Source organism: Nyctereutes procyonoides, unplaced genomic scaffold (genome assembly GCF_905146905.1).
Source record: "Nyctereutes procyonoides isolate TBG_1078 unplaced genomic scaffold, NYPRO_anot_genome, whole genome shotgun sequence".
NCBI lineage: Eukaryota > Metazoa > Chordata > Mammalia > Carnivora > Canidae > Nyctereutes > Nyctereutes procyonoides.
This window is the reverse complement of record NW_026575155.1, coordinates 3,007,669-3,024,294: the sequence shown is the minus strand read 5'-3', so window position 1 is coordinate 3,024,294 and position 16,626 is coordinate 3,007,669. Positions and strand designations below refer to the sequence as shown.

Below are 16,626 nucleotides of genomic sequence, written 5' to 3'. Positions count from 1 at the left end.
TTTAGTGCACAGATCTACAGATGAAGAGTTACTGCACTTGCTATAGGTAAGGAACAGCACCTGTGGGGTCACATCTACTCCTAGACCTGAGTTTTTAGCCCCAGTCTACACTGGGGCCTTATTAATGTGCCAGTCACTACATCTTGCCAGTCACTGCATCTTGAGTTCTCCCCTTGGGCATATTTATGATGACTTGCACATCAGCTGTCTGCTATTTTACATAGAACAGGGCCATTAGGTAAGGCACCTGGCTGGCTCATTTCATGGAGCATGCAACTCTTGATCTCGGGGCCATGGGTTCAAGCTTCATGTTGGGTGTGGAGATTGCTTAAGAATAAAATCTTTAGGGGCACCTGGGTGGCTCAGGGATTGAGCATCTCCCTTTGGCTCAGGTCATGACTCTGGAGTCCTAGAATTGAGTCCTGCATCAGGCTTCCCTGCAGGGAGTCTGCTTCTCCCTCTGCCTGTGTCTCTGGCTCTCTGTATGTGTGTCTCATGAATAAATAAGATCTTTTAAAAAAAAAGAAAAAAAGAATAAAGTCTTAAAAAAAAATAGAGCAGAGCAGAGCCATTAGGTGCTGTAGGTTAGAAACAAGATGATGAGTTCCAGATGTTGAGGTGATGTCATGGGGTGAGACTTTGCAGGGCTTCACATGGCCAACAAAATGCAACAGAGGTGATGTTATGTTACTTCTGAGATCAATTTATAGGAAAGTGCAGCTTTCATCTTGGTCTCTGGCTCTGAGATCCTTTGTTTTGGGAGAATCCATGCCATGAGCAACCTTACGGAGAGTCCCATATGTCAAGGAACTAAATTCTGCTCTTGGCTATATGAATGATCTTAGGAGTGGATCATTAATCCTCATTTGAGTCTTGACATAACTATGGCCTTAGCTGACCACTTTATTGTAACCTCAGAGACCCTGAGCCTGAACCACCCAGCTAAATTCCCAAATTTCTAACCCTCCAAAATAAAGGTTTGTTGTTTTATGCTGCCATTTGGGGATGGTGGTGGTAGTACTTTGTTATGAAGGAATAGATAACTATAATAAAAACATGCACACTAATGTAGCCTCCAGTCAGCTCAAACAAAAAAAACAATGGTTGAAACCTCATACCCCATGCACACATTTCTCTAATACAATCTGCTGGAGCAAGTTCTCTGCTTGCAAGGGCTCATGCAATTCAATTGAGTCCACCCAGATAACCAAAGATTGTCTCCCTAAGTTAAGGCCCGTATCTTTAATTACAACCATAATGTCTCCATGTAATGTAACATATCCACGGGTTCCAGGAGTAGGGCATGGTCATCATTCTGCCCACCATATGTATGTATATATCTCTAAGCAATATATAAATGAATTTTTTACATTAAATATAGTTCCAACTTGAGTTTTCCATTCAATATTTTGTGTAATTTATTTCTGTTGATGACTAATTAACTCATCTTCACTGATATATACCACTATTAATTCGTGCATTCTTTGGTCAATGAATTTTAAGTTGCTTCCAGCTTTTCCTATTATGGATAACGTTGCTGTAAAGCATTTTTGTATATACCTGTGGGTGTTCTAATATCAGTATCTAGAAGTAGAGTTTCTAGATGATACAGTATAATTACCTTTCACTTTACTTGATGCCAGATTACTTTGCAGAGACATTGGGGCCAGTTTGCCCTCTATCAGCAGGTAGATTTGCCTTACGGCATATCTTCACTGATACTTAGAATTGTCAGATTTCCTAGTTTTTTAAAGTGGTATCTCATTTAAGTTGTAATTTGCATTTTCCCAATAATATGGAAATAATATGGTAACATATTTTTCCTCTATGTCATTTAAGTATTTTTATATTGGATTTTGATCGTTTGCTTCTCTACTTGCTGATTTGCTAAGAATTCTTTGTTCTGGCAATGAATGTCTATCCATGTTACAAACTTCTTCATTTTCTTTATATGGTGCTTTTTGAGGAAGAAAATTATTTAATTTTAATGTAGCTGAATTGATCCATCTTTTTCTTTAATACATGTATTTTTTCATAGTTTTTTAAAGATACTTTTCTGCCCTGCTATCATTAAAGGTATTCACCTATGTATTTTCTAAAACATAAAAAATGTCAGTGTTTCATATTTACTACTTAATCCATTAAGTGATGAGAGAGATTGTTGGAGAAGGTCATCAAGAGAGTGTGACTGCTGCCAGGGCACCTGAGTGGCTCAGTCCTGTAAGCATCTGACTTTTTATTTCAGCTCAGGTCATGATCTCAGGTCATAATATTGAGCCCTGCATCAGGCTCTGAGTTCAGTGGAGAGTCTACTTGAGATTCTCTCTGTCTCTCTCCCTTTGCCCTTTCCCCCAGCATGTATGCACTCAATTTCTCTAAATAAATAAATAAATCTGAAGGAAGAAGAAGAAGAAGAAGAAGAAGAAGGAGGAGGAGGAGGAGGAGGAGGAGGAGGAGGAGGAGGAGGAGAGGAGGAGGAGAAGGGGAAGAAGAGAAGGGGAAGGGGAAGGAGGGAGAAGGAGGAGGAGGAGGAGTAGGAGGAGGAAGGGGAAGGGGAAGGGGAAGAAGAAGAAAGAGACTGCCGGTTGACCCACTAGTTGGACCTGGGCAATGGAGGGCTCCTTCCCTGTCTCCTTTGCTTAGAATGTCTGTTCTGCCCACGGTTCCCACAGCTGGAGCCATTTTCAGACAGCTTTGAGAGAGCACTGGGGGGCGGGGGAGAGCATCTGGATGGTGTATGTGACTGAACCGTGGTAAGGCCTCGATGCAGACTTTTAAGATTCTGGTGGGCGGGTGGGTGCTGATATCTGTTCATCTTGCTGCTGCTCAAGACAAGTCTTGTCTGGAAATTCCCTTGCTTATTTAACCGGCCACCCACCAATCTGGAGCAGATGGCCTCTTCCACCGCTTTCTGCCCTCCCTGTGCAGGGACCAGTTTCACATTTTCCCGGGGGAGCTCCTGAGGTTGTGAATGGACAGTCATTTGTACCGGGACTAGTTACCCTTTCATCTGCAGTGTCATCTCCACCATACATAAATTTCTCTATGTTTGCACATTTATTTATGGGTTTTCTATTCTGTTTCAACTTCTCTCTTTGGGCCAATGAAAAACCGTCTTATTACTGTTGAATAATCTTTGACATCTGGGTAGTTCAAGCTCCTCCATGCTCTTATTTTAGAGTGTATTAGTAGTTCTTGGCCATTTGTTCCAGTTCCATGAAAAACCCTCTTGGGTTTTTTTGAGATTTTATTTATTTGAGAGAGAGAGAGAGAGAGAAAGCAGGGGAGCTGAGCAGGGAGCCTGATGCTGGGCTTGATCCCAGGACCCCAGGATCATGACCTGAGCCGAAGGCAGACACTTAACCCACTGAGCCACCCAGGTAGCCCAGACTTCTTGGGATTTTGACTGGAATAGCACTGTATCTACATGAAGAATTGGTATCTTTATGTTCTTGAACATTCTTGAGTAACTCTCCATTTGTTTAGGTCTTTAAAATGTCTTTTAATCAAAGTTTTTAAATGTATACATGCTGGTCTTCTGCATATGTGAGATTCACTTCACAGTGACTAATTGTGTTTTCATTGTAAATGGTTTTATTAAAGCACATTTTTCTTCTTTGAGGGGCCTAGTGTATAGAAATACAGATGATTCTTGGGGCACCTGGATGGCTCAGCCATTGAGCATCTGCCTTCTGCTCAGGGTGTGATCCCGGGGTTCCTACATGGAGTCTGCTTCTCTCTCTGCCTGTGTCTCTGCTTCTCCCTCTCTCTCTCTGTGTCTCTCATGAATAAATAAATAAATCTTAAAAAAAAGAAATACAAGTGATTCTTGAATATTGATCTTATAGGCAACCACTTTGCTAAGCTCTTTATTATTGCTAATATTTTCTCTGTAGCTTCTTTGGGGTTTTCTTGGTAAATGATCATATCTGTTAACCTCTATTTTATTAAAACTTTCCTCTTTTTTCATTTATTTTTCTCATTTTGCTGGCTAGAACTTCCAGGGGGAAATACTGAATAGGAGTGGTGATAAGGTGGCTTCTTTATCTTGTTTATTTCTAAAGGAAATGCTGGATGTTTCCAGTTTTTCCTGAAGAATATTTGCCATAGTTTTTGGTATACAGATCATATCAGGTTAAGGAACTTCTTATTCATCTTAGTTTTCTAAGTGTATTAAACCTTAAAAATGCTTTTCCAGGGCAGCCTGGGTGGCTCAGCGGTTTAGCGCCGCCTTCAGTCCACGGCCTGATCCTGGAGACCCGTGATCAAGTCCCACATCAGGCTCCCTGCATGGAGCCTGCCTCTCCCTCTGCCTGTGTCTCTGCCTCTCATCAATCAATCAATCTTAAAAAAATGCTTTTCCATATCTGTTGAGGTGATAATGTGGGTTCCCCTCCCCTTTAATCTATTAGACTGATAAATGGAATTTATAGATTTTTCTGTTAAACCATGCTCACACTCTTGGGATGAACTCAACTTGGCCATGGTGTATCATCTGTTTTATAGGTACTGCTAGACTTAGTTTGTTGAAGTTTTTTTTTTTTTTTAGTTTTTTTTTTTAAGATTTTATTTATTTATTCATGAGAGACACACAGGGAGACAGAGACACAGGCAGAGGGAGAGGCAAGCTCCCCTCAGGGAGTTCAATGTGGGACTTGATCCCAGGATCACGACCTGAGCCGAAGGCAGACACCCAACCACTGAGCCACCCAGGTGCCCTGAGTTTGTTGAAATTTTATTATTTTTTTCCTCCTTATAGATGTGACTGGTGGTAGTTTTCCTTTTCTACACAATCCTCATCTGGTTTTGTGATTAGGCTATACTTGCCTCATACAATTAGCTGGGGAAAGAATTGTCTCTTCTCCTTACAGTTCAACTATATTGGTGACATCTGCCTGAAAACTGGCCAATGGAATGTGAAGGGACTTATGCTATTTCCAGGACTGGTTCATAAAAATCTCCCATGCATAATCCACCATTCTTTTTTTCCCTATCCATGTAGACTTAAAAAGCTAAACATGACAGTGGTACAAAATAGAAGCACCCCGAGTCTCTGAATGATTGAAAGGAACAGAGCACCCTCTACCCCCTAGACAAACACATTGCACTATGAAATGAACAAGCACCCCAAAACTTCTATGGTTTGTCACTTAATAAAGAACTTGGTACACTGAAGTGGACTGAAATTTTGATAAAATCCCAAGATATGTCACATTGATTTAGTCATTTGGGGAAAGGTGAAGAAATTGATAACAGAAACTGATTAGTTGTTTGCCAACGTTGTTATACTTTGCAATTGGTAAAACTGTGATTGATAATACACAAATACGAGCTGAGCTTTAGGAGGAGAGGTTGGAAAACTGTGACCATGGTTTATGTTGATTGTTACTGACTTCATCTGGTGAAGTGTGACAGGGACAAACTGACCTACTTTTTAGGAAATAATGGAAAGTCACAGGGAGTCCAAAAAAGCAAGGTATCAAATGAATGAAAACCTCACGGCCCCTAGATCCCAAAATTCTGGGTAAGAATGACTCAGTCTTATTAAGATCAATCAAGAGGACTATCTTCCCACCCAGTTCTACCATTTAATTGAGAGAAAGGTACAGGTGTAAAGCTGTAAAGCAGGTTTAAGAACTATGTGTAGGAGCAAGTTGGACGTAAGTGACTGGCAAATGGGACTGTCCGCAAATGTACCAGAAACCTACTAAGTTTTTGAGGAAATCTGTCAAAGAAACCCAGTGCCTACCTCACTCCTAAAAACCGCCATGTGACTCTTAAATATGCCTTAGAACAGCCCCTGGTTGGGCAGGAAGCCAATGGCAAAAATTTCTCACCCCCCCCCCCCGCCCCCAAGACGTTTTAACTATTGGAATGTGAACAGAAGTCGTGTATGCTGCTTCCAGAACTGGCCCATAAAAACATCCCATGGGTGATCCTCCATTCATGGTGACTTAGAGGTTATGTGCTGTATGTGGCAGTGGCACCAGATAACACCTACGTCAAATGTAGCCACGGGGAAGGAGAGGACAGGAACGGACAGTTCTCCCCAGGGAGCAACAGCTGCTAGTGCTCTGCATTATCCTTTCAGCTCCTCTCCTTCCTGAGATGGCTGAAGTCAGGACCTTGGCAATTGGGTTGGGGTCATACATCAGTGTTCTGGCCAATGTAACTAAGGACCATGTGAGGGAAGTCACATACAAAACCTGCCCATGAAAACCTCCTATGGGTCATCCTCCATCCTTGGAAGCTCGTGGTGGACGTGGAGGTGTCACAGGATGGGAGATTCTGGGTTCCTGCATAACTGGCTGGAATAGGGCTCCACTGTCCTTCGCCTCCCCACAACCACTGTGGACTGTGACCTGAGCAAGTAATCACTTTATTTATTTAGTTAAGTCATATACATTTGGAGATTGCGACAGCAGTTATCTTACCCTCACCTCTACAGGAAGTAGGCTCTCTCTCGATTCTCTGGAAGAAGTTGTATAAAAGTGAAATAATCTGTTCTTTGAAAATGTTGTAAAACCCTCTGTGCCTGAACTTTCAAACTTTTCTGGGGGGTGGGGAAGTTCATAATAAGCAAATAATTATTCAGGCTTATTATTTCTCATTAGTTTTGATAAGCTTTTTTTCTCTAAGACCAGTAAGCATCAGCATCATTCGGTATGTTAGTGTCTTGTGGCTGCTGTAACAAAGTACGACACATATGTGGTGGCTTCCAACAATTGAAGTCTATTCTCTCACAGTTCCGGAGCCTATGAGTCTGAAATCGGTTTCATTGGGCCAAAACCAAGGTGACAACATGGTCAACTCTCCTCCAGAGGCTTTAGGCTTTCTTCCAGAAAAGGTGGCTGCTGGTGTTCCCTGGCTACTCCTACCTCGGCCTTCAAGGTCACAGCACCTTCTCCTCCACTATGGTGGTATCTTCCCCTTCCTCTTATATAGATACTTGCGACCCCATTTAGGGCCACACAGATAATCCAGGATAGTCTCCCCATCTCAAGGTCTTTAACTACATCTTTTGTCTTAAAAGTAATATTCACCCTTTGCCATCTAGGTAATACTTACGTGTTCTAGGGGTTAGAACCTGCTATCTTTGGGGACAATCATTTAAACTTGTCACACCTGGGAACTTGTTAGAATGCAAATTCTTAAATCATGCTGAATAAGGTACTCCAGGGGGGTTTTAATCGCAATGTTGTGGTTTAACAAGTCCCCCCAGGGGTTTGCTGGTGAACGTTGAATTTGAAGCTCGAGAACCACTGATCTGGGATGTTGTCCAGTTCATCTCCATTTAAAAATTACAGGCATCAAAGTGTTCATAGTATCATCTTTCCATTTGTGCCTTTTCTTTTTATCAACATAAAACAGATTTTTTTCTCAAATTTTCACCCTTTGATATTTATGGTCTCACTAAAATGGACTTTTGCTCTTATGTTTATTATTTTGCCTTATTTTCTACTTGAACATATTCAACTTTTCAAAGTGGACACTTAGTGTATTAATTCTGAGCCTTTCTTTTTTTGTTTTTAAATAAACACATGAGGTTGTAAATTTCATTCTCAGTTTAACTTTCACTGCATTCCCCCATTCAGATAGTGAAATTTTCTTATCATTCGGTAATTTTTTAAAAATGCCAATTTTTATCCTTTGATGTATGAATTATTCAGAAGCATGTTTTGAATTTTGCAAATGTATGAGGTTTTAAATTTTATATTTTTCTTAGTGATTTGTAACTTAATTGCTTTAAAGTCAGAGAATATAGGGATGCATGGGTGGCTTAGTGGTTGAGCATCTGCCTTCGGCCCAGGGCATGATCTTGGAGCCCCGGGATTGAGTCCCAATCGGGCTCCCTGCATGGAGCCTGCTTCTCCCTCTGCCTGTGTCTCTGCCTCTCTCATGAATAAATAAATTCTTAAAAAAAAGAAAAGAAAAAGAAGTCAGAGAATACAGACTATATGATACTGATTCTTTTAATTTTATAGGGACTTGCTCTTGGTCTAATATGTAATTAGATTTGTAAACATCCCATGTATACTTATGTATTCTCTGTTGGTTCCAGAGTTCTGTGTTCTAAATCAACCTTCTATCTATCATTTAAATTTTCCTGTATGATTGATTTGTCAATTTTTACTTGTATTTCTATTTTATAGAGTTTGAGGCTAGTTTACTAGTTGCACTCAAGGTTAGCACTGTGAAGATCTGCATGGTGAAGTGTACATCTTTTATCATTCCTTAGTGGCCCATTTCTAACAATGCTTTTCGACCAGCTGTCAGTGTATGAGCTTCCCAGAGCTGCTGTAACAAAGTAGCACTGAGCAGACGGCCTAAAGCAACAGAAATGTATTCTCTCAGAGTCCTGGAGGCCAGAAGTCTTAAGTCATGGTGTCAGCAGGGTCATGCTCTCTGTGAAAGTTCTAGGAAAGAGTCCTTTCTTGCCTCTTCCAGCTTCTGGTAGCTGCTGGCAATCCTTCACATTGTTTGGTTTGTAGACTCATCATTCCAATCTCTGCCTCATCTTCACATGACATTTTCCGTATGTGCCTCTACATCCAGATCTCCCTCCTTTCACAAGGACACCAGTCATATTGGACTTAGCGCCCACTCTAATCCACTATGATGTCGTCTTAACTTGATTACATCTGCAGGATCCCTCCTTCCAAATAAGGTCACATTGACAGGTCCTGGTTGGACATGAATGGGGTAGGGGGAGGCACTATTCAACCCATTACAGTGAGCTATTAAGGGAGCTATCTCACCTGGTTGATTTATCTTCCTTCATCCCTTTATTTCCAGTTTTTTTCTTTTTTAAAAAAATATTTTATTTATTTGAGAGAAAGAGATCATGAGCAAAGGGGAGGGGCAGAGGGAAAAGCAGACTGTCCACTGAGTAGGGAGCCTGTCTTGGGACTTGACCCCAGGATCCTGGGATCATGACCTGAACCTAAGGCAGATGTTTAACCCACTGAGCCACCCAGGTGCCCTCCAGTCTTTTTCTTTTTTAAAGATTGATTGATTGATTTGAAAGAGACACCAAGTAGGGGGAGGGACAGAGGGACAGAATCCCAAGCAGACTCCCCACTGAGCATGTTGCTTAACACAGGGCTCAATCTCAAGACCCTGAGATCATGACCTGAGCTGAAATCAAGAGTTGGACGCTTAACCAATGGAGCAACGCAGGTGCCCTTTTATTTTCAGTCTTAAAATGTGCTTATGCTTCAGATAAGTCTCTTAAAATCACTATAACTGAAATTAAAGAAAATCATAACATGTCTTCTATTCAGTTTAATTCCATTATTTGGATAACTAAGATATTCTAAATTATATCACTTTTTTTTTTTTTTTTTAGATTTTATTTTCAAGTAATCTATATACCTACCCAATCTATATACCTACCAAGCTTGAAATCACAACCCCAAGATCAGGAGTCACATGGTCTACCAATTGAGACAACCAAGTGCCCCCTATCACTTTACTTTTTGATTTGCTCCCCCCTTTACTATTTGTTTTCATTGAGGCTTTTTTTTTTTTTTTTTTTTTTTTAAGATTTGAGAGACAGAGTGAGCACAGGCAGGTGGGGCAAAGAGAGGGAAAGAGAATCTCAAGCAGAGTCTGTGCTGAGCACAGAGCCCAATATGGGGCTAGATCCCATGACCCCAAGATCACAACCTGAGCTGAAACCAGGAGTTGGAGGCTTAACCGACTGCACCACTCAGGCACCCCCAAGGCCTTCTGTTTTCTAATTTGCCGTTTACCTCTCTTGTTTCTATTTTCTAGTTACCCTTGAACTCTGGCCATACTGTATTAGTTTCGTGGGGCTGCTGGAAGAAATTACTTTTGTGGTTTAGAACAACAGAAATTTATCCTCTCACGGTTCTGGAGGCCACAAGTTTGAAATGGGTTTCTCCTGCCCAAGACCAAGGTGTCAGCCGTACCTGAGTCCCTCAGAAGGCTCCAGGGAAGAATCATTTCCTTGACTTTTTTAGCTTCCCAGGCGCATTCTTTGCATTCCTTGGCTCATCCTCCCTTGCTCCATCTCTAAAATCACAATACCTTCTCCTCTTTTGATTTACAATCTCCCTCTCCTTCTCTCTTACAAGACATTGTGATTCTACTCAGGGCCCACCTGGATAATCTAGGAAAATCGCCCATCCCCAAATCCTTAATTGGGGATTAAGGATGAAGTTCCCATGAAGTTCCTATTGCCGTACAAGGTAATATTTACAGGGCTCTTGGGATTAGGACATGGGTGGTGGGGGGGAACTATTATTTTGCCCACCACACATACATATTAAAATTAAGCCATTCCTTTGCCTTCTGAATACAAAGAATTTAGAACACTTTTACCCTATTGATCAAAATGCCCTACTTAATTTCCATGCAACTGTTCAGTGTTTTAGTTATTTTCAAACTATATAAACCACACTATTAGTATTTTATGTTTGTTTGCATTTACGTACATGTTGTCCATTTTATTTGCCATCAGTAATTCTTCCATTTGAGACTTGGGATGTTTTTCCTTTTCCTGCAAATACATCTTTTAGAAAAAAGTTCCTTTACTGTAGATCTCTTGTTGGTAATTTCCCTCATTTTTATCTCTAAATGTTAACTTTTAAAAACCTGGTCTGACTTTTGTTGGAACAGGAAAGAAGGACCATCACTCCCAACACTTTGAGGACTGTTACTCTCCTGGTTTCTGGCTTTCCTTGTTGCTGTTTAAATCATTTCTTTAATTATACTTCCTTTGTAGCAGCCTTGGCAAACATATTCAAGGGTAAATGGTATTTTGTGGTTTGTGGGCCATGTGGTTCCTATGGTCTAAGTTGTAACCACTTAGCTCTGCCAGTGAAGGCCAAAGCAGCTACACACAATACATAAATGAACGGTCATGGCTGTGTTCCAAGATTTTAGTTACAAATATGTTTGCCAACCTCTGCCTAATGGTGAATGGTTCCTTCTCTCTGATTACCTTTTAAGATCTCTTTGCCTTAGATGTTTTGCAATGTCACCACTGTATGTCTAGGTGTGGATTTCCTTTTGTGCTTCTAGAATCTATCTTCTCTATAAAAAGTCAATTCTGGAAAAACATTAGCCATTACCTTTCCAAATATTGCCTTTTTTTACATTCTTTTTGGGACTCTTGTTTTGCTAGGTCTTTTCATTCTATCCTTCATAATCATTATGGTTCCTTCATATTTTCCTTTTATTAGTTTGGGCAGCACTCTATGAATTTTTTTCATTAATTCTCTTTCCAGCTGTTCACCCTGTCCATGTGGGTTTTGATTTTAGGAACTGTTTTTTGTTCTTTTAAAGTAACTTTTGAGAAAACTTTTTAATAAACCTGAAGATAACTTGTAGGTATATATTTATCAGAAATGCGTACATGTTGCCTGAAAGATACAAATGTGGTCATGATACAAAACTAGAAGCAACCGAAATATTCAACAGAATGGAGATAATGAGAATGAATATACAAAAATGAATATTCAAAAATGAAAGTGGATAGATCATTGCTGTATACAAGTGCATGGAAGAGTCTCATAAAAACATTACTAACCAGAATGTGTGTGTGTGTGTGTGTGTGTGCGTGTATACAAGATTCATTAATATAGGTTCAAAGTAGGAAGACTTATCTGTCATATAAGGAATATAACAAAATTTAAGATGGCCTGCAAGGTTCACTCCCACTGGTGTACATGCACTTTGTCATCCATCCTTTGATTGTGGGTTGGACTTGTGGATAACTCGGTTTCTCTCTGTGACTAGGCTACATTAAATGGCAATGGTAAAGAAATTTTGCAGTTGTAGTTAAGGTCCCCAGTCAGTTGCTTTTGGATTAATTAAAATGAAGATTATACTGGGTGAACTTGACCTAATCAGATGAGCTCTTTCAAAGAGATTCTATTCTAGGCCATCACTGTAGATTTGAAGGTAGAGAAATTCTCTTGCTGGCCATAATGAAGCAAGTGACCATTTTGTGAACCGCCTGTGGAGGGGATCATGGTACAAAGATCCAAGAGAGGCCTGTAGGTGAGACTTATGTCTAGCCGACAGCCAGAAAACAGTGACTTTAGTCCTATGACCACATGAAAAAGGGCTCTGAGCCTCCAGATGAGATCACAGCCAAGACCAACACCTATCCTACAGCCTGGTTGTAGGAAGCAGTGAATCCAACTCACTATACCCACAGTCCTGACACAGATACTGTGAGACCATAAATTTGTGCTAACGTCAGTCATGTTAGAGCCATTAGCTATGTAGAAATAAAAAACTAAGACAAAAATCCAGGCACTGGTTTCCTTTGGTGAGTGGGAGGTGATGACTGGGAAGAGAATCTGGTGGAGCTTCCGGAATGCTGGTAATGTTCTGTTTCTTGATTTGGGTGTAATATAAATGGACATTGACTTTATAAAAATCCATCAAACTAGACACTTATGACATACACAATCTATAAGGTATGTTCCACCTCAATACAAAGTTTACATAGAAAGAAAAATGAAAACAGAATGGATATAGGCATTGGTATATATTTTATATGCAAAGTAATTTTAGTGCATGTATATGAAACAAACTACACATACAATGATTTACATTTAGTCATAAGAGTTCCTCCCATAGCTATATTTCTCTTAATTTTTTTCCTGAGTCTTTTCAGTCCTGTCTGAATTTTTCTTTTTTCAGTTCTATCTTAATTTGTATTCCTTTTTCTTCTCAGTATGAGGGAAAAAGAAAAAATAATAAGTAAAAGAACTACAACTAAATTTTGGAATGGAATAGTATCACTCCTGTATTTTAAAATACACTGTTTTTTTGGTAAGCACAAATTAACACATACATTACTGTGTCTCTATTTCTCATTTTTTACAGTCAACTTCAATTTGTTCTTTCTAAATAGTATCCTCCTGTGGGCCCCCCCCCCTTTTTAAGATTTTATTTATTATTCCTGAGAGACACACAGAGAGAGGCAGAGAGATAGACAGACGGAGGAGCAGGCTCCTTGCAGGGAGCCTGATATGGGACTCAATCCCAGGACCAGCATCACACCCTGAGCCAAGGGCAGATGCTCAACCGCTGAGCCACCCAGCCATCCCTTCTTGTGAGCTTTTATGTAAATTCTTTAAACACGTCAAACATTCCACAACCTGAATATGACAGCTCCACTGTTTCTATCCCTTAGGTGTCCAGTTTTGTTGTTTTCTTTCTTTCTTTCCTTCCTTCCTCTTTCTCTCTCTCTCTCTTTCTTTTCTGCTTTCATGGATCATAGCTTCTCCATGATCAACGGCTTAGGTATTTTAATGTTATTTTTTTCTTTTTTTTAAATTTTTTTTAAACTTTTTTTTATTTGTTTATGATTGTCACAGAGAGAGAGGCAGAGACACGGGCAGAGGGAGAAGCAGGCTCCAGGCACCGGAAGCCCGACGTGGGATTTGATCCCGGGTCTCCAGGATCGCGCCCCGGGCCAAAGGCAGGCGCCAAACCGCTGCGCCACCCAGGGATCCCAATGTTATTTTTTTCATGTTAATGTTGCTACCTCACTTAGATAGTATGAATTAAATTCCACAAAAGGTAGCACAATCTATAAGAGTATTAATTGATCATTACTGTGTTCTGTTTCATTCAAGGGACAAAGTTTTTTTTTGCTGTTTCCCTTGGGCCAAATGATGTAGTTTTACACGTCCTCTTTTTTCTTATATTTAATAGCTCTTTTTGAACACAGAGAGCTGGATCTGGAACTCTCCTCCTGAAGGCTCCAGGCCACAGTTCTTACCAACCATCAGAACATAGCACCCACTTTTTACACCAATACTTGCTTTCTCTTGTTTACAAATTGTAGGTATTTTCCTGTCTTCGATCATTATATTAGTCTGCTAGGGGCCCTGTGACAAATACCATGGGCTGGGTGTCTTCAACAACAGGAATTTATTATAGTTCTGGAGGCTGGAAGTCCAAGAGCAAGGTGTCAGCAGGTTGGGTTTCTTCTGCAGTCTCTCTCCTTGGCTTGTGGACCACTGCCTTCTCACTGCATCTTGTGGTTTTCTTCTGTGTATGAACATCCCCAGTGTGTCTGTGTGTCCTATCCTCTTGTAAGGAAGCCAGTCAGATTGGATCAGGGCCTACCGTGACGGCCTCATTTAACTTTAATTACCTATTTGAGGCCCATGTCCATATACGCTCACCTTCTGAGGTTCTGGGGGTTAGCACCTCAACATCTGAGTTTTCAGTGGGAAACAACTTAATCCATTACCAGCTCTGCATGTGAAGTTTTGGGGGTTGTTTATGTAAGCATTTCTATGTTTTTCATCTCCTATCTTGATAGAAGCACTTCCTCTATGCTAATTTTAAAGTGTTTCAAACATTAACTGAAAATATTCAAGACCCCATTCCCCAAAACTATAACTAAAAGCACACAATAAAGTAAGTTTTTTTAACCTTTTTTTTTTAATTGTAAAATCTCAGATGGCTATTTCTGGGAATGGGAATATATTTATAGATATTAGATTCAAGTAAATACTAATTTTGGCATCTTTACTGCTAAAAGCAGTATAAGCAAATGGAATGAAAGCTTTTGGGGAGTCAGATCTGTGTCAGCGTGGCCATACTGGCTTTACCCTTTAACTACTGTGCTTCTTTGAACAAGATGACCTTTTGAACATCAAGGGAGGGTAATTCCACTCTTTCTGCATAAGAGTGCAATTTAAAACAATAGTTCTAAAATTTAGTGTGCTATCTTGAGGAACACTGGGAAGCACATTTTAAAAGATGCAGTTTTTAGGTCTGTTCATCAGAGGATTCCATGGGTCTAAGGTGGGGTTTGGGAATTTATAATATTAAAAAACTTCTCCCGTTGATTCTGAATGTAGCCAAATTAAAAATAAATTCTAGATTCCACTCACTCTGATCCTATACAGTCCTGTTCATTGATTTGAAAAATATTTTTTAAATGGTATAGAAATTAAGGAAGAAGAGGTTTTTAAACTTAGTGAAAGGTAATCTTCTATTTCTTGAAAGACACACGTCAGTGTTAAAAATGTGATTAACCTAAGGGTGGTGAGTTTATTTATACACAACTCACCTTGATTTAAGAAAAAATGTATAGCAGTTTGCCATATATAGGCAAGAAGAAAACAGAAATATATAACAAAGGATAAAAGGTAGGAAAAATCTGACCAGTGAGAAACACAGAAGCAGAAGGCATTGTGAATAACTAAGATAGAATGTAAACAATAAATGAAAGTAAATTAAAAAGATTTTTAAATGAAAACCTTTTTAAAATTACACAAGTAATATGTTATTACTGTTCAAATACTACCATAAAAAGAGAAAAAGTCCCTTTGTTCCCTCCTGCCATTTATCTTCTGAAATGTCCCTATGTTCACATACACACATACTCTTTCTGCTAGGTTTCAAAATTATACATACAGGGTAATACTGTTTTGTAATTTGCTTTTTTTTCACTCAGTGGTATATTACAAATACCTTCAGATCTGACTCATACTTAGTGGCTGAATATATCACTCATGTTCAGGTTTTATATGTAAAGTGCAAATAATATATATTATATATGCATTTATTAGCATTTATGCAACTGTTTCCATAGGCTTGATTACCTGGGTAAAAAGGAATGTTGTACATTTCCCACATTTTTCTATATAACCTGACAATTTTACTTGTTAACCAAGAAATGACTGCAGTTTCAAAATATGCCAAATACACTTAGCTTCTTTCTCTATATATTCATCATATGTACATATATTCAATATAATACCTATTATCAATATATATTCAGCCTAATACACAGCACAGAGCACACACTGTAAATCAGGACTTGGTGAATCTCAGGACTGACAGAATTTCTTGGCCTGCTTGCCTAGAAAGTACAATAGTCCCTTGCAGACCTCTTGTCGTCATGGTTTTCAAAATTTCTTCTAAAATAAAAATTAATAAAAAGGTAACATCCAATTAAAGTCATCAGGTGAAGAGTGTAAGATCACTAAACAGTTTAATAAGATGATAAACACAGGCTATTTACAAATTCTACTTATCAGAGAAAACAATTTATACCAAGTCAATTTCTATTAAAATTGGCTTCAGAGGAAAAAAAAAAAGGACTTTGGTCAAATTGGAGCAACTTCATATTTTTAAAGTGTTACAGAGAATTCTAATCAGACTGAATGGACTTGCTTTGCAGTGGTGGCTTACTCTGGACTCAACAGAAATATTAATTACACTTGTCATTATAGCAAGTAATTGATTTAATTGCTTGGCTCCAATCTTGGCCTTCCACACTTCCTTTGGGATGAAAAAAGTCAATGAAAGTAGGGCAGACTGAACAGTGATATTAAACAGTGGAAGTCAATGAAGTAGCTTATTTCTTTCAGGCATGTTGGAAAAAGCAATACCTTCCCTTTTATAAATAAATAATACTAAAAAGACTGAGTTAAGAAAATGGGAGTTAAAAACAAAACAAAACTTAGTAACCACGATGTGATTTGAGGGGCTGAAGATATAAGGTATAAGATAAAAATCAAACATGTATTAAAAGGGAAGAAAGAAAAAAAAATAAAAGGGAAGAAAGATTATGGTCGATTTAGTTACGGAGTCATCTGAAAACCAAGTTCTAAAAAT

At 39.2% G+C, this 16,626-nt stretch overlaps 1 protein-coding gene across 5 annotated transcripts in view; it reads right to left on the bottom strand.

Annotated features, from left to right (window-relative positions):
• The window catches only part of N6AMT1 (N-6 adenine-specific DNA methyltransferase 1), a 41,833-nt gene that overhangs the window by 11,673 nt on the left and 13,534 nt on the right, over positions 1-16,626 (bottom strand). For 2 of the 5 annotated variants that reach the window (XM_055313432.1, XM_055313434.1), the window contains one exon: positions 9,528-15,926. The exons of the other annotated variants lie outside the window; for them this stretch is intronic. In XM_055313432.1, coding sequence (XP_055169407.1) covers positions 15,820-15,926 — 107 coding nt within the window. In that variant the 3' untranslated portion in view covers positions 9,528-15,819. Of the gene's footprint in view, positions 1-9,527; positions 15,927-16,626 lie in introns of those variants that run through there. 5 annotated transcript variants of the gene reach the window in all.